Here is a 23,540-nt window from a genome sequence, read left to right as displayed (position 1 = left end):
TGAACGATGCTACAACATTAATAATGATAATATACTAGCCAAACTGACATGGAATCTTCCACGACTTCTCAAATTTTCTGCTATTCACGTTTTAAGACAAACTTGACAGCATATCAATGCAGTTTATAGCCTTACTAGGTGAGTCTTATTCCTAAGTACCCACACTCTAAACTCAAGTAGAACTAGCATGAGTTGAAGCCAAACACTCCCTATTACATTCCAAGAGTTAATAAGAAGGTATCCCACATGTTGATCAAGAACATCGAAACTGAAATAATAAAAACAACTTCAACTCAGTATATTTCATCATTAATAATAGAAAGACAGTCTGCAACCCAAGAAAGAAGTTCACAACATCCTTCCCTTACAATAAAAGCTTAAGTACGTACGACCATAAGGGAATAGAAGAAAAACAATAAAAATGAGTTCAATATTGAATGAGTATAAAAGAGAAGAAGATGGAGCTGAAGGAAATCAACTCCAAATGAGTTCTCTACATTCAGAAGTTTCAGTGAACCTCCTCTTCAGGTTGTCCTCTTCAAAAACCTTGAGAGCTTTCTTGAAGTGAGAGCGAAGTGATGGTTGGAGAATGTGTGGAGGCAACTTTAAAATGTAAGTATTTATACCCCATTACTTTTAGGGTAACAAAATAGATAAAGTGAGTCCCCGTCTCTCACTTTCAAGTGATTCTCTGAGTTACTGTGGTAACTCCCAGGGTAAAGCTCTGTCACTGTCAGCTTTTGTCGTTTTCTGCTTCTTTTTTATTCCAATGTTGTAACATCCACGATGCTGCAACAAAACACCCAAAATTAGGTCATTTTCCTGTTTTTTAACATTGTCAGCAAAATAAGAAGGATAGTGAATTTATAACATTCTTTGCACAAAAATCAGTGTAGATTAGGTGTTAGTGAGGCTATCCTTAGCTAATTTATATGAAATTTACACACAAATAACTCTTTTTTTTTTAGAGTTATCAGTAGTAGTAGACCATAAAGAAGCTTCAGTTTATGTGTCTAGATTTGAGATTGTCAGGGGATCACAGAGATAGAGGACGCACAAGGCTGCAGATGGTTTAGGGTGAGACTTGAAAGAACCAACAACAATGACAACTAAGACATAAGAAGAAAATCTGACATCACTTCAAGTACAACAGTTAGGAAATAAAGGAAAGGGAAAGGGGAATAGCTCATTGAGCTGTTCAACAGGTTATTAGTTTTGAGCCCTAGTTTTCAAACGGTTTGGTGAGCTAATGAAGTCGGGTAGGTGAAGGAGTTACATCAAGGGAGAAGACTACAGTAGGTACTGAAGTCAAGGGTAATGTCTCCAAAGTGGCAACAAACTTGAGTAGGAGTTCCAAGTCATTAGAGGGGATATCTACCTCCGAGGTCGTTGGGTTCGATCGAGGAAGGAAGCATTAGGAACCACTTAGATCGAGTGGGAGCACGTGACTGTGTCTCTAGCGTGTGAGAGACAAGACCACGTAGGATTGCTCAGTCTCTAAGCAATCATATACTTTTTAAAAGTGCCCATTTTATTCCATTCATTTTCATTTTTATCTTATTTATTTTGATCAAAAATTTAGCATGACATTTTACTCGTTAAATTTCTTGAAATTTTACTCAATAAATTTTTGAATGTAGACATAAATTTACATTGAAAAGTTTCTCTTATGTATAAATTTATTTTTAAATAGAGACCGAAATGATAATTTTTAAAAAATACAAGAATCAAACCGAACATGTTAAAAACATTGAGAAATAAAAACAAATTTTGTTTCTCTGTCTCCCTTTTTAATTAAAAAAAAGACCACGTTCTCCTCCTCCTTTCCATATTTCCGTCCGGCGTACCGACGTAGAAATCTGAATTAGTTGAACCAACCAAAGTGTGAACGCATTATTCCACGTGTCAGAATCTCCTACGCGCCGTGCTTGAAACCTCATTTCCATTTTTTTTTCCTAATTTTTTAAAGCCGAATTTATTATTAAAATAATAACTTAACGACAACTCCTTTTTCCAAAAAGTAAAAACGGCATTTTCATTGAGCCGTTTCTTTTTTCCTTTAATTAATTTTTAAACAAACAAAAATTATAACAATAAATAACTCACATTTAGCTGTTACTTAGCCGTTTCACCACTTTCACGCGCTGTCACCCCTTTTCTGTGGGCTCCACGCGCCGCTCCCCTCTCCTATATAACCCCCACTCTCAGCCACTCTCTCCGCCACTCCAAATCTCTCCTCTCTCTCTCTCTCTCTACTTTTCGATCTCCGATGGCGAAAGCTTCAGTCTCCACGGCCTTCTTCGTCGCCGCCTTCATCCTCGCCGTCTGCTCCGCCGCACTCGCAGTCGCCGATGACTTCGCTCCGGCGCCTGCTCCAGCGCGTGAGGCCGGATCCGGCTTCTCTCTCCCCATCTCCGGTGCTGTCGTTGGCTCTGCCCTCATCCTCTCTCTTCTTCACCTTCTCAGGCATTGATTTCCCTCTTTAAGAGAAGCTCCCGGCGTCCGATCACCGGTCACCCGGAATCCGGTTTTGCGCCGATCTATATATATAATTCATGTAATGTGGTGTAATTCTTGAGTGATTGGGAGATTCTTTCTTTTATTTTTTTAATTGAAATGTTATGTTATATCGAATTTGATGTGCCAATTTTTGTACTATATGAAATAAAATATATGGGTTGAAATACGGGATCACTGCCCACCCTTACTTTCAAGTAGATCAGTTTTTTCGGATCGCAGTCCAGGTACAGAAATAGATGCTTTTTTTGCGTTGTTTACTTTAGTGACTGGGGGGTTTCGAGAAGACCGGAGTTGACAAGGGGGAGGGCTAACTTTCCTATATTATGCTATGATGGATATGCTGGCTACACTCCCTTTTAGGTAAAAACTGTTTCTTTTGGTAGCACCACTACATCTTCAACAAGGTGGAAATTCTCATGTTCTGAAGTTCTAGGTCTTAATGCTCTCTCCGGCTCCCGACTTACGGTCTTTACGCTACTACTACTGTGATGTGAGCGGTTCAAATTGGTTTGATCTTTCTCGAATTGTCTCTATACCTAATTTTTATAAATTGAAAAATAAATTAGGTTCAGAAGAGTAGGATGGTAAATACACCGTCTAAAATGTTGAAAAAAAATCTTTACTTTTAGAAATTTAAGGTTTAATTATAGCACCAACATTTTTCTTTTTAGTTTTTTAAAAATTAATATATTTGAGTTGCGACGAAGGAATCCACACTAAAAAGAATAAATCTATAATATCTATACTTGGAAAAATAGTAGATTTTGACCCAAAAAGAAAAGGAAAAAAAGAAAAACGCGCGGGAAGTTTCAATCGCCTTGAGAGGGAGGTTTGAACCAAAGCTCTGTTGAATGTTTGAGCCTACCATAGATCCGTCCTTGCCTATAAACATTCAAATTTTGGATATAAAATGTTTACTTATTGTCTTAATTAATTGAATTGAATTATGATTTGAACATATTAATGAACTAATTTAAACTTTGTAAAAGATCCGTTTTTATTTTTGTACTTTGATAAGATGAAACCATGAAATCAATTTTCATTATACATTCTAAAAATTTTATTTATTAGGAAACTTCATATTTGAATAGAAATATGAGAGGAGGGCTATAATTGTTTTGGTGGTCGAGCCAAGGTAAACTGATTAAGACATACATTATTGATCAGAGATTAGAGGTTCAAATTCTCACTCTATGTGTTGTAAGACTAAAAAAACAAAAAATAAAAAATGTAAAGGTGGGGATTTGAACTTCGACTTTAAAGAAATAAATAGATATCTTAGACATTGTTTTATATAACATTTCATTTTTTTAGTTTAAAAAATTATGTTTGTCCTCCAAATTTCTTTGGTATATTTTCACATTTTTCTAAAATCACTGTTTGTATTCTTAGCCAAATAAAAAAAAATAGAGATTTTCTTTTTAAGTTTAGAATTTGACTTAGATTTTGAAAATTTTATATATATATATATATATATATATATATATATATAACGAAAAATAAAGAAATACACGTGAAAAATAGTATTTACAAGTTTAGTTTTATCTTTTAAAATAGAAAACGAAAAACGAAATAATTCTTCCAAGTATTTTAACTTCTTAATTATACTTGTATTGGCAAGAAAGAAAATAAGAAAATAGTAGAGTTAATTTTTTTTGGTGGGATTGGAGAGTTTTAGGTACCCAAATTCAATGTAAAATTTGAAACTTTCCGTAAATCCTATTTTGATCTCTAAGTCAAAATTTATATTTATTTTATTGGGTGTTTAGAATTTTAAAATGTTGCTTTGATTCTTAAAATTCCACCTTCAAAATTTTGTATAAATTTTTTTTAGTCAATATAAAAAAATTATTAAATAATTTAATAAAAATTGGATTCATTTTCAAATACAATTACTAAATTTTTAATTATTTGAAATTATCTCCATTAAGAACCCAATAAAAAACTCAACAACAATTCAAAGATACAATTATACATATTCTCACATGTAATTTAATGGAGACTCGTCATATGACTGTGCGCATAATTAAAAAGACATGCATGAAAATTATTTAATATTTCTATTCATATTTTTTAACTTAGAGAGAAATTTTCAATTATTTGACTGTGCGCCTAATAAAGCTCAACTAGTCAAAGTATTAATTTCTTCTGACGTTTAGAAGTTCAAATAAAAAAAAAAAAAGAATATGATTAAAGTATGACTTAGTGTCTACGGAGTCACCTAATATAGTATTTTAATCTACTTTGTTGATTATATTAGCTTTATTAGTCGATCGATTTTTCTTTAATACTGTAAAAATATGGTTGAAATATTAATAAAAATTAACATGAATAATGCACAAAAAATCCTAATTAAACAATTAACACCAATAGCCAAAACAGTGCCTTTGGTAATATAGAATCAACAGCAGCTACATATTCACAGCAGTCTTTTCACAGTTTGCTTGCTCTGCCTAAAATACAGAGCTCACCAAGTAATCTTCAATGTTTGAAACTTGGATATGAACAAAAAAGAAGAGAAAAATCTAGCAAAAGGGCACACACCAGAACTGTTTCTTTCCCAAATTTTCTGTTTGATCTAAGAATCTCCATCATCATCCAGCCCACAAAATTGTGTTCCCCTTCAGTTCCAGTGGCATTCCCTCTTCTTTCACTCTACATTTTTTCCTGTTACACACAATTTTCATCTAAATTGCAACAAATTCAATGAAATCAGAAGTATAATCTCCCTAGAGGCTGCTATCAGATCCTAATTTTCCTTGAATAATGTATGATTAAAGATTAATTACCAGGAGATGAGGGGCCGCCTGTGCCTGTGCTTGTGTCTGTTCCTGTGGTGCCGCTCCCGCCTTGAGGCAAGGGCTCCTCTTCTACCCTTCCATTGGCCTCGGGCTCCAGTAAACTCGTCAGGCTGAAGCTGTTCTTTATCCCTTTGAGCTCTTCCATAAGCTTCTCTTTTCGAACATGATCGGGTTCTCCAAGAACATTGAGGGAGAGGCTACGGAAATTATTCATCTTCTCGCAAATTGCGTTCTCTAGCATTTGATGAGTGGAAGGATCGCCTTCTTTTATAATTTCAATATGTTTTAGGCAGAGAGCAATACATTTATCGATTGCTCGGCAAATACGATCTCCACAAGCATTCTTGTCCATTTTCAACTGCAAATTACAAATTACAAATTACGCCGCCCATAAATTACAAGCAGATTCTCAAGAATCCTTTCGCGGCAACTTCGAAATTCAAACATCGTTATATCAAGAATTCAAACAAGAGGAAAAGGAGACCGTACAATCAAGAATTCAAACTACATTGGTTTATTACGCAATAGCAGAGAGAAAAACGAGGAGATTAATTCCTTTCATGTCTTCTGTGATCTACGGGTCAAGAAATCAACGGAGATGCGTATCTTGAAGTAATAAACATACGATTACGAAGTAGGATCCATAATAATCGCATTAGAGGGAGAAAGATGAAGATCAAGAACACACCTGAATCCGAATCAATGGAGGAATTAGGAGAAGAAGCCGAAGAACAGAGCGAGTAAGCGTAAGAGAGAGAGTTGAGGAATGGAGAAAGGAATTAGGAAGTGGTTATGAATTATGATTTGGGAAAATTGGAGGGTTTTAGTTTCAGGGGTTTCTCTGTTAATTACTCAAATACCCTCGTAAATTTAAAAGAAAATAATTACGAATTCGTTGGAGGTTAGTTATGGGTTACCACGTGTCGACGAGTGATGCGTTGGAAGTTTTTTTTTTTTTTTTTTAATCGGCCAGGGGACCGAACTCACAACCTCGCGGTTGGAGATAATGTCAATTACCGCTGAACTATGTGCTCACTTTGGCTCATTGGAAGAGTTAATCATTCGTAACAATGGTAAAAAGAACTGGACGTGACTCATTGCTCGAGAGATTCCCTATTAGTTTGGTAAGTGATGTTGAGTCATCCCATGTTCGCTATATTTGTCGACCTTCACAAGACAAGTCGACCTTCAAAAGTATCTGCAGGCACAAACCTCTAACAGAAATCTTAGACAACACACTGCAATTCTTAGAGCTGACGGAGAGCTGTTGTAAACTTGTTGGAGGTTAAATCAGAAGCTCAACTATAAAACTAGAGATTTTCACCTCATTTATGCTAGGTCTGCAAAACTATTATCTCTCCAACAATAAAACAGAGAAGTATTAACTTGAGAATCGAAGCTGTTACTTCTTTTGCAGATCCCTCCATTCGTCGGTATTAGATAATACCAGTCTGAGCTTCACAAACTTATCAATTTCTTGATCAGACAAAATTGATATGAATGTATGCAAATATATTGGACATTTAAATAAAATAGATGGAAATTTGAAATTATAAGACGAAATTTGAAATGGAGCTCATATTTTCATGTTCCCTTGAACCTCATTTCTCCACTTGTTCTCTATTTTTATGAAGCTTAATATATAGTCCACATGTTTAAGTGGAGATTCCCTTCTTCATCAGTTAGTCATCGGGGTATGATGTGCGTTGCTTGATGCATATCAAGTAAGTTTGACTAGAGGCATTACCAAAGAAGACAAACCAAAGAGGTAGAAGACGAGCATCATGAATTTTTTGTTTTTTCTTATTATTCTTATTATTATTTCGAAAAAGAGAACATAATGAAATTGAGAATAAGACAAGGCAAGTAATTAAACGAGTGATACAAGAAGTAATTTACGCGATAAGATGACATCATTAAAGGTTACAACATGACTATGCCGTTTCTTGAAGATATGACATGTGGGTCCATGTCAAGAGACGACTTATTATTGAGGTGGCGTATGTCATATCTTGAAGAGACAATAAACAAGCTGAAACAAATAGCATCATTTTTAAAATTAATTTGAGGTTTAGAATATTTTAAAAAATAGTTTTATTAGTAATATTAAAAAAAATCCTATAGAGATGTTATGTTATATCTAATTTAATGTGTCAATTTCTATACTATGAAATACGAACTCACAACCTCTTGGTTGGAGGTATATTTTAATTACCACTGAACTATGCTCACTTTGACCATTGAATAACTTAGAAATATTCCATAATAAATTGATTTAAATTATCTTAATGCCACAATTTTTATATTTATAATTTCAAGAAAAAAAATATCTATTTTTTTCAACCACATGAGAGAAATTAATCTCAAAATTTTCACTAAACAAAAAATGTCCTCTGTCCAATGGCTAGTAATGAGACATCTCTATCTACCGTTTATCAATTGATCGATTTGGAAGAGTGACTTCGATTTTGTACGAACATTTCTAAAATTTGGACAACGCATTTTTTAGTAAATTAAAACAAATACGGAATGGAGATTGAAGGTTCAACTTTTATAAATCGAGTAAGATATTTTAACTGTCGAACTATGCTCTTGTGATAATTTAGACCTGTGCTAAATAGAGTCGCATTATACATTTTTAGTTAAATTTATTCTACATAAATTTTTTATGCTCAAATTTTTTTTTGATAGGTTTTAAAATTTGATGGATTTTTTTTTATTTTTATATTTCATATGATTGCATCTTTATTTCCCTCCTCCCTTTTTAGGTGTCACTTACTTTCATTCTAAGTTCATCCATTCCTTCAATTCCTCAGTCTCTTAAAATTCTTCTCCTTCATAATTCATATTATTCTTTTTCTTCGATTGGTTGGAAAATTTCTAATCCTCTCGTAATATAGAAACTCGTAGTATGAAAACTTACACACTATCTCCATTTAAATTGTATCATGTGTGAAGTACTTTTATCGTCATATATATAAAAATATATATAATTTTTACATGGAGTTCACGTATTTGGTGCAAAATTACTCCACTCCACTGTATCTCATTTTTTCTCTCGATTTAATGATACATTGTCTCCCCTATTAAATATTATTTTATATGGTTATTTATTTTCCTTTTTCTAATTTATATCTTTATTTACCCTTTCACTTACTTCTCTCAATCTCCATTTCATTTATTGAATTTTTCTCCTTCCAAACTAAAGTTTTTCTTTCCTTTTCTTTTTATATAGAATGTGTGAACTTTAATCATGGACACTTCACCATTTAAACTGTGGATCACTTTTCCGTCTATTTTTTATTTTTATTATCTTTTTCTATTTAATTCTAATCATTTTATATCTTTTTCACTTTTTCTTGAATGCATAAAAATATTTGGGTATATTTATCCCACATGAAAAAAAGGGAATCTCTAAGTATGTTACGTTGAATTTTTTTACCTTTTTTAAATTCATCTTTTTGTTAATTTTGATCATTTGATTATAAATAAACTTTGTTCCTTGTCTTTTGAGTTAAAATATTGTTGAATTTTAAGTTTAGTTGAAATTTTGTTTAAATCAATGGCTAGTTCAGAACATATAATTCAATAAAATAGAATTTTCAAATACGTTCATGACAAATATTTGAATATATGTAAATATATTATTCATGTTTTTTTATTCAATATTTGTATGTCTATTAAAAAAATAGATAACAAATAAAACATGTTGTATTTACCCTTTTTAAGTTTGGTTAAAAAAATTATTTAAGTATTTGAAAATAAAATTACAAAGGAAATGAAAATGTCAAAATAAAATAAATAAAAATTCCTTCTTATTTTAGAAATCTACAAATGAAAATAGAGAAGAATATATAAAATTGTTTATATACAAATTTTATTGATCGGAAGAAAGAGAAGAAAGTGAAATAACAGAAACAATAAGAAAAGAAAATGAAGATGAAGATGTCAAATGTAAACTTACCATAGCATAACTGATTCAAGTATATATCCCGACTAAAAAGTTATGGATTTTAATCCATACCTATGTATACTAAACAAAGAAAATTAAAGATGTGAACAAAAAATAATAACAAGAAAAGAGAAAAAATGAACAAAAAAAAAATGAAGAAATTTAGTTCGAAGGGAGTAGAATTGAGGAAATGAAAATGGAGAAGGAGAGGGGGTAAATAACAATGAAACGATAAATAAATAATTGCATATAATAATATTTAATAAGAAATAAAATGTACCATTAAATCAAGAGATATAAAATAGAGTAATTTTACCTCTAAATACGTGAACCCCACATACAAATTATATATTATTTTTATTTATATAATAATGATAATGCTACTTTACACTTGACATCATTTAAATATAGCAACTATGGAAGTTTTCCATCTAAATAGTCGGATCATTCTCTTAATAATGTCGAGATGATATGGCATTTAAACTGATGACTAAGCAAAAAAATATTAATTTAATAATATATTTTTAAATTATTGGACTTTTTCTTTTCTCTATTTTTTTCCCCAAATAATCTCCCCTTCCCCCCTCTTCTTCATCCTCTCCTCCAGTGAAACTCACCACTCTTTCTTCTTCCTCCCCTTCTCCGGTGAAACTCACCATCGGTTTGTTAACGTTTGGCGACCTTCGCCGGCCACGAAGATGAAACAAAAGAGAGACGGAGAGCTTCTGGTAACAGGTCCAAAAAAAATCAATCTTCCATGGCCATGGTCATCCTAGAAGCAAGATTATTCTTCTTAATCTTCTACCATCTCCAAGCAAGATTCCCAGGTCAACGGGGTCTATTGCATCATTTCCCCCAATTTCCAGCCAAAACTCCTTTAAACTCCCTTTCTTCAAGTCTATTGTCAAATCCTTCTTCGATTTGATTTCCCCCATTCTGTCCAATCAAAATCTCACAACTCCTCGACACAGATCGTCCACCAGTTCGACCGGATCCTAAGGAGAGCGGAGTTTGGAAACACCTTATGGAGCTCGCCTCTCTCCTTCGTTCTATCTTCTTGGCCGGCAAAGGTCGTCGGAAGTTGTGGGGTGAGTTCCACCGGATAAGGGCAGGAAGAAGGAAGTAAAATGGAAGATAATTTGGGAAAAAAAACAGAGAAAAGTCCAATAATTTAAAAATATATTATTAAATTAATATTTTTTTTCTCAGTCATCAATTTAAATGCCACGTCATTTTGATATTAGTCAAAAAGAAAAAAAGAAAAAAAATGGTTGAGGATCATTTAGAATCATTTCTCAAACTTCAAGATCAAAAGTATTTAAAACTTCAAGATCAAAAATATCTATTTTATAACTTTAAAGACTACGTAGACATCAAATCCAAACTTCAAGGACCAAATAAACATTCACCCAAAACTTCAGAGACCAAAAATATATTTTTCCCTATTTTCTCTTAGGGCGTAGGATTGCAATATCAACTTAAATTCCACTTTATCAAAGTCTAGTCCGTGTGCGCTAGAGAGTTCCTCCATTGCTTCAAGTGCTTTTCCTTGAACTAATTCTTTTATATCTCGAACAATTCGAGCGTTAGAAGTGGCAAAGTCAAGATAGCATTCTCTTTAGCAGTACTCTAATATTTAGTAAATTCTTTGGCTGAGGCATTAACTTAGTTTCTCATTAAATAATAAATATAAAGTCTTATTTATATATCTTCATAAACAAAGGTATATTATCCAAGTTTGATAATGAGTTTACAAATCCTTTTTACAACTTTATAAAATATCCTCTCAAAATGAAATGAAAATTAAACAAAAAATTGATTAAAAAAACAGAAACTACTCCCATTGATTAACAATGACTATGGGACTATTTAGATGGCAATGAATTGTATACTTCATAGCAACCAGCAATGACCAACTCAGTATGGATCTTACCGAAACAGCTGAATGATATGGTACGAACAAATCTCGTCCGAACCGTCGAATTTCTCGCTTCATTCTAACTATTATCTATTCATCTATCTATCCATCTGATATATACCTTTCTAGTTTTCTTACATATATACACACACTCAAATTCTACTTATAAAAGTGAAAGAATTTCTATCATTTCAGGAGGCAGTTCCTTTGGATTGTTGAATGTCCAGTTCATGCTCAGCTATCATTATACAAGAATCAGCTTCAAGGGGAGAGGCTGAACTCTTGTCTTTGGCTGCTACTTCTCTGGCTGAATTGAGTGCATCTGCTGTACATTGTATATCAGGCACAATACCAACTTGATCTATCTCGTGACGTGCCGGTGATAGGTACTTCGCAACCGTGACAAATAAAGCGGAACCGTCGTGAAGCTCTGTGACACTCTGCATCAAGAACGCAGCTATCGATGTTATGAACCCAGAAATTGAGCTAGATGCATGAAAGATGTGGGTTTTAAGATGTAGAAACATATGTTTTATACGGCTGAAAGATCTTTTATGGAAAGATATGTTGTTTGGATAGTAATTTGCACGACCAAGTCTACAAACATTGGTCGTAGAACTATCGACATTGTCACTCGTCATCTATAGAATTGTGTGACAAAGTTCTTTGAAATGATGCACTGTTCTTGACTAAATAACAATACCTGAATTTTTCCTTTTCCGAATGTCTTGTGTCCCACAAGAGTAGCCCGACCGTTGTCGTGGAGCGCCCCCGCTAAAATCTCACTTGCACTGGCACTACCCTCATTGACCTGTATTAAAAATGTACATAAAAGATTAAATATATCTTAGGAAATTGGTATCAGATGATTTTCAGAAAGGTATTTGGAAAAATTTTTCCCTCCCACCATTCAATTTATTTCCCAATACCTCATACTCGGTGAGTTGATTGAATTCATGATTGTGTTGATTTATATATATATATATATTTTATTTTTTATAAAGGTTCATGCTTCATCTATGTGACAAAATTCACATGAAAGAGAAATTGAAGCACAGACATTCAGCTAAATACTAAGAAACCATATGAATGTAAACATCAATGAGAAAATATTAATAGAAATCAGGGCAGCATGGAGCAAACTGAATCTTGAAATAATTTACATCCATCTGCACCGGTGAACAATATGAATTAAATAATCGATTATTCTCTTCTTGTTTGAAGATCCCATGCATGTGAGTGTAAATATTGGATTACAAAAGAAAAATAATAAAGAAAACCAACTTTTGAGGCAACGGTTAAGTATGTCATTGGGGTATTAGGATAGTAAGGACGTATTGGTAATTAGCCAAAGAGTTAAATAGTAAATAGAGGAAATGAACGTGGGTGAAGGTAGGCAATAGTCCGGCGGATTTAGGCTTGAGCGAGAGTACTCGAGAGATAGATTCAAAGCACCTCAAATACACAAGAACCTATTTCAGTCTTCACTTCAAATTTTCATCCATGAACCAACCTCTCATAATAAATGGGTTGGGTCTTAGATTCCTTCCATCGTCATACCCAATGAATTATTAGGATTCATTTTCCATAGAATGTTATATATTCACAGATGATAGATTCCCAAAAAGAAAGAAGTATGACCCCCTTGCAACATCCCATCTCTCATACAAATTTAGAAGTTTTTTTTTTTCCAAAGATTCTTTGATTCCTTTCAAACTAAATACTCCAAAGAGAACAATTACAGCATCTAACTCATAATAATTCAACTTTATTCAATAACACTGCACACAAATTGAAAGATATTATATTTTGATCTTTTTATCAAAAAAAGTCAAATATACAATCTTGAAGAGATGCTCACAGCACTTGCCCGACTAAAGGAACAGTGAAAGAACAAATGAGATGAGTCTTATCCCATCTAGAAACAAAGAACACAGACCGGGAGAAACAAAGCCATTGCAGAACATTTCATTTGTATTCTGTCCATATATATTAATAGTTTGGGGTCGCTTTAGAGATAGTACTTTTAAGTAAAAATACTTTTTCTATAAGCATCTTCAAAAGAAACTTTAAAAGTGTGTTTAGGAGTGTTTCTATAATAATTGCTTTTAATATTTTAATTATAAGCACTTCAGTAAAGTACTCCATAACAAATCTACTTAATGTTTGACTATACACACTTAGAAGTGCTTTCGAAGTACTTTCCATTAATGTGCTTGATTTAGAAATACTCTACAAATTCTCTCACAAAATCTTTTCCTCTCATTCCCAATCCTAATATAAGAGAACATCAGAGCCTCCGAAAGCTTTGAAACATCCACCCATGGACTCCTTCACCCTTCCTATCCTGTTAAATGTTCCTGCCTATCTAACATGGACTTTCATTGAGTATGGATTTTTTGATAGATACCCAATAACTCTTACGAGGCTTAATAGGGCTCAAGGAAGAGTCTAAATAAGATTCAAAGGTTATGGTCTCCAATACATTAAACATTTTCAGTTCTCTTATCTCTAGAGGAAGATCTTTCCGGTATATAAAATAGTTGTCCAACACACTAGGTTAGATGTTCTTCTTATGTTCTTGATTCTATTCAATATGCATGATTCTAGAGTTATTGCTTTTAATAAGCATTCAACACAGCCCTCATCATAACATTAACACTATCTTGTCTGTTACTTATAAAATGGGCCCCACAGTACATTCATTAAACACTCTCCTTGCTACAATATAACTAACTGTACTCAATAGGCTTACCTGCCTTTCTCCTAGCATATGTAAACTAAATTGGAGGTCTTGTATTCCAATCAGATTATGGATATTATTAGGTGCATATGCATAGAACAAAGCTTCTCGTGCAATGAGCATGATCAGAAGAGCCTCCATTCCTTGTTCCAAGACAACGTCTCATGTTAGCGATTGTGTTTTTGAATTCTAGATTATGTTATTTAAATAAGGTTGACTTCGTATTCAAATTTTGGTTCAGATAGATCAATCTTTTTTCTAGAACTAGTTCCAATATGTTATTTCCTTCGAATGCAAATACCCTATCATCAATCTATTTTGGGAGTTGCAACTATAACCCAAAAACCAAAATCTTGAGGCTCTCAACTCATCCATAGCTATCAAAACTATCCCTGAATTTCTTTTACCTAAGTATAAAAAAATAAAAAATAAAAAATACAAGAGTACCTCTAACCTTTCAACACTAATTCAGTTTTCCAAGAAGGCATTGCTCCTTAACATGCTTCCTATTCTCCAAGCATAAGTGTACAAATTAAAACAGTACAATTATCATGCAGGAGAACAAGGGAATTACTCGATCTTTATTTTGCCTCTTTCATTTGTTACTTATGTTATTATTACTTATTTGTTTACTATGTGGCTTAAATTTGAAAAGAACTTACAAGCACAACAAGTGGATCACGTGTTATAGCATGGCCATCAATCATGTTAATGGGCAACATATTCCCGTCTCGGTCAATTGTATTCACAAGAGTCTCATCCCCATCTAGCCATATCTGGGCAACTTCAAGCCCTGCTTTTACAAGTCCTCCCTGAAACATGTAGTAACAACCAATTAAATTAGTGAAGGTTAGGTTCGGCTTTTACTTGAATAAAAATAATAATTTTCGAAAAATTTGAAAATTACTGGATTGTTCCGCAAGTCAAGAATGTACGATTGCACACCCTGGCTTTCCATCTCCTGAATTGTGCTTTCCATGTCAGACGCTGCAGTCTGTCAATAATAGATAAATAATTCACATAAGCAATCATGCATGACTTCATCAGTCATTTATCTTTATATACCATAATCAGATAAACTACTTTGATTGCGAAGTTATCAAGATCTAGACTCTAGAAATATTTTGGTCAACATTTACCTGAGAGAAGGCTAATAATTTCACATAGCCAGTCTTGGACAACTGGCCATCTTGTGTTCTATGCAGGATAATCGCACTTGATACCGGAGAAAGCTTAATGTGTTCTCTAGGTATTTTAAGCTTCAAAAGATGGGAAGACGAGTCAAGTTCTTGACAGACAAGGAGGGGGAAAAAAAGATGTGCTTTTGCCTGAACCAATAATGCACTTCTCAATAAACCAACGCTGAGCGGTTAGTACCTCTCTGATACTCGAGTTGCTCATATCTTTAACCTGAGAAGAAAAATGCTCAATCAATACATAATGCTATTTGAAACTGTTACTATTTTGTAAAAATCAATTTATTGAAGCAAATATGGTTACGTAATAACATGCTGTTTCAAGTGCAGTGCATTCAACAACAATTTGATACTTACATGAACTTTCACTGTGACTATTGTTCCAACACGCCCTCGGAGTTTTTGAGCTGCTGCCTCACTATCAACACCATCAAGCCTTTCCCCTGAAGCCTCACAAATAGTTAAGTTAGGCTAAAGTATGAATGAGATGGAAAATAAAATTTCTGCAGATCAGAGGTGAGATCTATCTATACATGTGTATATTGTATATGATTTGTGAGTATCTAGGTCAGTTTATGCCTACCCTCAACTAATTTCATGTAATTAAGTTAATAAGTTAACGTTATTGTCTGAAATTAAATACTTCTTAAATTTTTGAACAGATTGGTTGCTTCATAGTCAACTTGTATATTGCATTAAAGATGAAACAGATTATTTATTTAAACAGCATAACTCTGAAGGCCAACCATTATCAACCTCAATCTACTAAACTACATCTACTAAAATATATAGACTGTCTACGATGAACAGATTTCATGGAGGAAGTAAACAAAAAATCTATTGTAAGACGAAGAACAACTCCAATCATCTGATTAAAGTTTGGCATGCTCTTATATGTATAAATAAGAGATTGCCTCGAACAAGCTCCGTGAGGCATTGAGTGGCAGAGAAATCTTGAAAAATATACAAAAGTAAAAACTTCATCCTATTCCTTACATCTAAAGAGGAGTCGGGTATTAAATTCACATATTGTGAAGAAAATACTGATGGAAAAACAATTTACCATTAATTTCAACCAGCTCATCTCCTTCGTGTATGCCAGCACGTGCAGCAGGGCTACCATCTATGATTGATAAAACCATCTGCCATGTCAATGGATAAAAGAAATAACCAGAAAAGAAGAGAGAACTTTTAGTACATTGGATGTATTACACAATAGCACCTTTGTAGGCACTTCACTCTTTTTTTATTGTTTAAAAAAGGTAACACTTCTCATTGATAAGAGGAAGAGTTACGACTGAACTCTATTTACCTACTCACTATAGGAGTCGCAAAAATGCACTCCTATTGAATTAATTATGGAGTATTATAAAGAGAATTGTAAAAAGAGCACACCAACAAGAAGCAAGAAATTTTGCTAAATATAATACTTCTTCCCAACTCACACCTCTTCCTTCAAAAATCCTCTTACTTCTATCAACCAAATTTCCGAATAAAAGCATTCAGTGTATGCATTAAGCCACCTTGGCCTTTCCTTCGTATCATGGAGCACCACAAATTTTCTATGTTTTCCTTGACAGAACCACTGAATACCCAAAACTCTGAAAGAGGAGAAGAGAACAAAAGACCCAAGTTTTAAACTAAAGGGGCAATGAAAAATTAAATGGTAGGCCAAGTTTTGGAAAAAGACCCAAGTTTTACAATGAATTATTATGCTTTTGGTTGTGCAAGAGATGTGGAATGCCTCAAAGCAAGTGCAAGAAGCCTTTTTTCATGGAATGTCAAGAAACCTATTGAATCATAATAAAAGATTAGATTTCGAAGAATGTTACTAACCAAATGGCCGGTTCTTGGTTCAACATTTATGAAGAGGCCAACTCCCTGCAAGTTGCCATCATTGCCTATTCTAAAACTTTGGTACTCCTGCAATGAGAAACTGTGAGATGGATGGGAAAGTTATTCTGAAGATAAAAATTAAAATCAACCAAGAAAGTTTCCCAACTCAGAATTGCATGTACAAGTTGTTATCGTCAAATCAAATTGTACTGACTATAAACAGCAGAAGCAAATATCAGATAATTATCTGAACTAATACAACTGATTTAGCAACCACCTTTGGGCTAATAATCCGAGTAAATGGATCTCCAAGCGTGGACAGCATTGCACTGACTTTCTTATAAGCTGCATCGCCAGATTTCAAGGGAAACATTTCCACCATTGTTTGCTGTAACTTTAAGTCCCAATCTGCGAAAGAGGAATAATAATGTGAAAGGAATAGTTGTTCCAATTACATTAATTCTTCAGCACTAGAAAGAAGAAAAGGACTATCATATGAACCCAAACAATTCTATCTTATGGATAATGGACCTTTTCATGCTTTGGTCCTTCATCATATTTACTTTCTTTCCATGAACACTAGCAAGCAAACATGATAATTTAACATGATGTTATGCCGGATACCTTGATGATTAAAAGTCGGATCTACGAATGTTTCCCTGATCAATCCCCAGGCCTCAATCAAAGTCCTTTGAACTGTATTCACCTAACAACGAAAACCACATAGCAAAACTCATTCATCAACTTCAATCACAAATGGGAAAGGCCAAAAGAAAGTTTCAAAACAACAAAAGTTTGAAGAAAGCAATTCTTAATGAAAGCGAATCAAGAATAGTTTGTTTGTAATTACTAATTGCATTAAAAACAAAACTCTCTCAACCCGTCTCATGATCCTTAAATTATATAGTGCTAGCATGTCATGTCAGAGCACAAAATTGAAAGTCCAACAACTTGTTAGAGGCTAATAAACATAACCATTAAAGTTCAATGAACTATTATAAACTTTTAAAACTACAGAAACTAAGCAGATATACCCTGAAAAGTCTAGTAACCAAATGTTAACATTTAAACCTCAGTTTCATTTTCCAATCACCTGAAAATAACCATCCACGATAGCTGAAGACAATTACACATGGACTTGGCCAATCCCAAATGTAAAGATTGAAGCAGCCAAAAACAAAGGAAACAAGCTCACCTCAGGGGCACGAGAAACAGGGAAGGCGACGGTGAGAGATTCAGCAAGAGCTGGAGAATCAAACCAAACAGAACTCAAGGCCGTGGCAGCAGCAGCAAAACCCACAAAACATTTCCCAACAGACCCAATCAATCTCCGCCGGGCAGATTCACCTCCAGACTCCGACCTCGCCGCCCTCCACCCCCGCCTTTCCCGGCAGCCGGAACTCGAAATCCGGCGGAAACCGATCTGAGACATGGGTGTGGAGAAATGGGCCGCAAATGGGGAGTAGGGAGTTGGTTTGAAATCGAGGCTCCGGAGCAGAGCCTCCATTTTCTTGGTGGGTGGGGGAGTGAAAGAGGAGGAAGTTTTGAAGGAATGGCGTTGGAGGTTTGTTGGGATTCCGATGGTGAGGGTCCCATGGGAATCTTCTTCCAATTCTTGTGGATCTGATGGCCACTACGTTGCGTGAGCGCCTTGGCGTGCTTTCGTGGCGCCATTCATCTGTATCAAAAAGATTTGGATATTTTCTTGAAACTCAAAATTAAACTTGCTTCTTTGGAATTTGGAAACGATTTTCTCGTTTTTTTTTTCTTTTAATATTTTGAAGATATTTTTTTTTGTCTCTTGATAAATTTTTTTTTTCTTTAATTTAGGGTGTGTTTCGGACCAAAATCATTTTTATCATAGTCAAAATTTTTATTCCCATTGATCATGTTTAGCAAATTAAAAAATTGATTTTATGAAAGTTTAAAATCATTTTAAATTGATTTTTAAAGTATCATTTAACTGATTTTGGAAAACCAATTATACTTAAATCCCTTCTTTCAAAATCATTCATTCTACCATCACTCTTAAACACGCCTTTAGTGATTTTTTTAATAGAGATTGAGTAGAATTGATTTTCAAAAATTATCATTGAATGATACCTTAGAAATTAATTTTAAGTGATTTTAAGTTTTCTTAAAATCAATTTTCTAATTTGTCAAACATATCAATGGAAGGAGAAGTGATTTTGATAATAGCACATGTCAAAGTCACTTCAATCAAAATCACCCCGAGCACACTCCCGTCCCAAACGTAAAAATAAAAAATTGATTAATAACAGGAATAGGAAAAAAATGGCACGACAAAATATTAGATATGGTAAAAATGGTCCATTAGTAAAATACAAGAAAAAAATATATATGCAACATTAACAGGAGAGATAAAAACATACCAATTCAAAATCAAATAGACTTTTTTCTCTTTGACTAAAAAAATAAATAAACAAGAAAAGAAATAGTTGATTTCAATTTTGAAGGAAAAAAAACTACTATTTCCCATCTAGAAACATTTTTTAAATCACTGCCAAATAAATAAATAAAGTTGTAAATAGTCTATAGATTATAAGTATTAAGCATAAAGAAAATAAAGAAAATATTTAAATAATACAATTAAGAGAATCAACTAGTCAATTCACAAAATTCAAATTGTTATATCAATCCTTAAAATAAAAAGTTGAGCGTTCAAAATAAAACAATAAAATCTGAAATAAAGTTCCATAATATAGCTATAAAAAAAAAGGAGATAAACTAAATTCATCGTGTCGATTGATCGACTCCATGCCAATCTCCACGATTTAGATCATTGAAAAACCCCTTTCAGCCGTTTGAAGCACTACTTGTTCCCTCTCTTTTCAAATCTTTGATATTTTTCTCTCTCTAGGTGAGTAATGGACTCCTCTAGCGACTGAAAATATCTAAAATTATAAAGAAATCGTTGCGACAGCACCACGATGCTGCATAGAAAAAGCAGGTGACAAAAATCTTCGGAGTATTACGACCTTATAAGATGAACTTGCCTACTTTTAGCATAACGTTTTCGATTCCATAAGGGTAGATAATCGATCTAGCTATCTCTAGCTGAAGCATGATGGTGGTAGGCTTAATCTGACCGATATTCAACTTCCTGGATCTTTAATGCTCCAAAGGAGTGACTACCAATATTAAAAGGAAGTAAATTAATGCTCCAAAGCAAGAGGAAGTAAATTAATGCTAGCACCTAGATTACATAAAGCTCTAAAGGAGTGACTAACAATATTACAAGGATAGAACGACTCCTTGGATCTTTAATGCTCCGTTTGATGTTTGGAATTGGTAGAAAATGATTTCAAATTCTAAGATTTTAAATTATGGAAATGATTTCGGTTTCCTGATTGTGTTTGGACCAAATTGATTATAAATCATTGAAATTTAAAATTTATTATTTGGATGTTCACGAAAAATTAAAATAAATAGTATAACATTTTAATTGATTTTTTCGATTGAATCAGGAGTTAATTTCTAAAGTAGGCGTTCCATCGTGAGGTTTGAATTTGTTCCCTATCAAGTAACCTTAATTAACCTCTATGAACCAATGAGTCACCCATGATGGTTTCTATAGAACTTTGGCTATTTTTAATCTATCTTGTACCTTAAGTATGTCAACCAATTCCCTCAGGGTGTTCAAATGATTGTCTTCTTTGGCTAGTGAATGTCTTGCAGTGGAAATATATTCTAATGATTTAGTGCTAAGCATTTCCTTGGAAAGTGATTAGTGATGGATGAAAATCTTCTCTTCTTTTGATAGCATAAATTCTACTTCCTCAAGAAATGCAGAAAAAAGAAAACTAAATTGCTATTTCTCTCTTGAAAAAAATTGAATGAACAATAAATTGAAAACGAAAAGAAAAAAAACTTACAAAAAAACATATGAAAATCCCTTTTCACTTTAATTTAGCAGCGAGATGTCTTTTTTTCTTTTATCATAGTTATTTTATGATATGCAGTACTAAAAAACAAAAGGAGAAAAGAAAAAAAAAAAGACTACCCAAAAATCATAAACAATGTTCAAACAATAATTAAATAGAAGGAAAATTAAATACACCAGAACAAAAGAGAATACCAACGTGGAGTTTACTTGAATGATGATGCAAAAAATGTTTACCTGTAAAGATTTAGATTATAGTTATTAAAATAAAGAAAACAATTAAAGAAAACTATAGAAGATAAAAGCCACGAAAAGTTTGACAAAAAATTGTGTTTCGTGATGTTTAAAAATGTCACAAAAGGTTGACGCACGTTTTGGCGGGAAATGATGGAATGTTCCGAAATTTTTACTTTTCGTGACATGTTTCTAACAGTCACAAAAAAGTCACATTTTCCGTGACGTTTAATAAACGTCACGAAATGTAGAAGAGCATTTTTTGCAGGAAAAGACGGAGTTCTTTGGATTTCTGGCTTTTCCATGACGTTTAAAAAACGTCACGAAAAGTTATTTTTTTGTGACATTTGGGAATCATCACTGAATTATAAGACTCGTTTTTTTTTTTTTGGGGGGGGGGGGGCGGGGGGAAATCAGATTGTTTTTTTTGTTTGTCGTGACCTTTTTTCTAAACTTATCGTGACATTTACAAAACGTCATGAAAAGGTGAGGCTTTTCATGAATTTTTTTAACATCACGATAAGTTGGAAAGCTACATTTTTAGTGATGTTTATAAAACGTCACGGAATGGTGTGCCTACTTCGCTAGAAATTTTCCTTTTCGTGATGTTTAAAAAACGTTATGAAATGGTGAAGCAATATTTTTTGCGGAAAAACATGAAGATTAACGAATTTACTGTCATTTGTGACATTTTTTAAATGTTATGAAATGGTGAGCCATGTTTTTTAGCAAGAAAATGTATCTCTATTTGTGCTCACGATTTTTTTTCATAATTATGACACGAAAAGTGAATATGTAATTTTAAAATTTGTAATCTATTTTTAAAATGTTGTAAAATATTGAACTAGAGTGAAACAACACATATTTACAGATGCATGATTTTTGGTATTTTTTTGATGATTTTTTAACGTTAGGAAAAGATCATAAAATTTCGAGATTTCATGAAACTTAAATCGTCACGAAAGGTTTCACACGTTTGTTTTCCATTTCGATCTTTCTGTTTGTAGATGAGGTGAGCTTTAATTTTCTTATGTCGTGGTTATGAATTTTCGTTGGTTTGTTTAACTTCAAATGATTTTCATAAATTTAAGTCAGAATATTATTTAAATATGAACTCCCAAACAATTGCAAATTTTACTTTTTACTTTATCATTTTATCTATATATTTTGATACCAAAATTGTTCATATATTTTTTTTCTTCCAACCAAAAAGATTTAATTAATGCTTACGAATTGCAAATCTTGGAAAAAATAAAATAGAAATTTTGGTTGGAATTTGTAAATTACGAATTGAAAATCCTTACTTATGTAATTATTTAATAAATATCTTGGTTACCTTACCTGAAACCTCTGGAAAGTTATTCTAAATATAATAATTGAATTTAGTTTTTGATTATTGATTATACTGTTGGTCTTGTCAGACTCGAATCTGATTCTCATTTTCATAAAATATTAGAATTATAGACTAGTCACAATGAAGAAGTCCTTTTGGCATTTTATGAGATGTATTTATTGGAAGTGAAGGGCAATGAGTTCACTCCCCATAATGTTTTAAAAGCATGTTCTTTGATGAGTAACTTGGAATTGGGGAACCAAATTCATGGAATTATTTTAGTTACTGATTTTGAGTTTGATATATATGTTGCTAGCAATTTGGTCGTTATGTATGCAAAATGTGGAGAGTTTGGTGAAGTATATATTTCTTTCATTTCATTAATCCTCCTATGCAAAATATTGGTTTACTTACTGCAGTCCATTAAGAATATTGCTCTTTGTAACTTGCTTATCATTGCATTATATGATAGGAACCGGTAATAAAAATTCCAAGTTTGGCATTACAAATGAGAAGTTGTAAGGTTTATTTATGTTGTCATGGTGCATCCCGATGAGCTTAAACTTGTTGTGGCCATTTCTATCTCAAATCCACTATAACAAATGTAAGCTATTAATTATTGTGGTCATTTTTCATAATGTAACATTGAAATCTTAAGTAAATTTGACTATTCTACTTCCTTCCCTTATATATTTATGTTGTCAGGTTTCTTTACGTTGTCAGGGCGAGCTTAAGCTTGTTATGACCATTTCTATCTTAAATCCACTATAACAAAGTAAGCTATTAACTGCTGTGGTTATTTTTCATATTGTAACATCGAAATTTTAAATAAATTTGACTATTCTACTATCTTCTCTTATACACTACTAGAAATTCGGTCTACCGTGACGTTTTTTTGGAGTCACAAAAATCTTTCGTGATGTTATTATTGGCGTCACTATACGCCCATCACGAAAGGTATACGAGACATTTAAAAAACGTCACCAAAATTGGTACACGTGCGGTTAATTAGCGTCACGAAAGACATGGACTTCCACGACGTTCATAAACCATCATGAAAAATGATTTCGTGACGGTTAGAGAATGTCACGGAAAGACCTTGA

General features: G+C 33.1%; 2 protein-coding genes across 3 annotated transcripts; both read right to left on the bottom strand.

Annotated features, from left to right (window-relative positions):
- Nucleotides 1-4,937: 4,937 nt before the first annotated feature.
- On the bottom strand, nucleotides 4,938-6,129 carry LOC148213249 (uncharacterized). Of its 2 annotated transcripts, XM_088127010.1 has the most exons (3): nucleotides 6,010-6,129; nucleotides 5,310-5,679; nucleotides 4,938-5,187 (listed from the first exon to the last, which is right to left on the bottom strand). In XM_088127010.1, exons 2-3 carry the CDS (start codon nucleotides 5,671-5,673, stop codon nucleotides 5,171-5,173), a joined length of 381 nt encoding a protein of 126 aa, XP_087983136.1. In that variant the 5' UTR covers nucleotides 5,674-5,679; nucleotides 6,010-6,129; the 3' UTR covers nucleotides 4,938-5,170. The 2 variants fall into 2 exon arrangements, with proteins under 2 accessions (XP_087983136.1, XP_087983138.1); XM_088127012.1 differs by lacking the exon at nucleotides 6,010-6,129 and having other exon boundaries at nucleotides 5,310-6,003.
- Nucleotides 6,130-11,092: 4,963 nt separating this feature from the next.
- Nucleotides 11,093-18,591, bottom strand: LOC111019575 (Peptidase S41 family protein). Its single transcript, XM_022295970.2, has 12 exons — nucleotides 18,162-18,591; nucleotides 17,591-17,672; nucleotides 17,244-17,374; nucleotides 16,967-17,053; nucleotides 16,194-16,272; nucleotides 15,488-15,573; nucleotides 15,312-15,344; nucleotides 15,074-15,193; nucleotides 14,842-14,928; nucleotides 14,597-14,746; nucleotides 11,895-12,002; nucleotides 11,093-11,631 (listed from the first exon to the last, which is right to left on the bottom strand). Exons 1-12 carry the CDS (start codon nucleotides 18,471-18,473, stop codon nucleotides 11,383-11,385), a joined length of 1,524 nt encoding a protein of 507 aa, XP_022151662.1. The 5' UTR covers nucleotides 18,474-18,591; the 3' UTR covers nucleotides 11,093-11,382.
- Nucleotides 18,592-23,540: the final 4,949 nt, after the last annotated feature.

This window comes from Momordica charantia (assembly GCF_013281855.1).
Source record: "Momordica charantia cultivar OHB3-1 chromosome 1 unlocalized genomic scaffold, Mcharantia_2.0 BLBB01000001.1, whole genome shotgun sequence".
NCBI classification, from domain to species: Eukaryota; Viridiplantae; Streptophyta; class Magnoliopsida; order Cucurbitales; family Cucurbitaceae; genus Momordica; species Momordica charantia.
The sequence above is the reverse complement of the archived record's forward strand: the minus strand, read 5'-3'. Positions and strand labels throughout refer to the sequence as shown.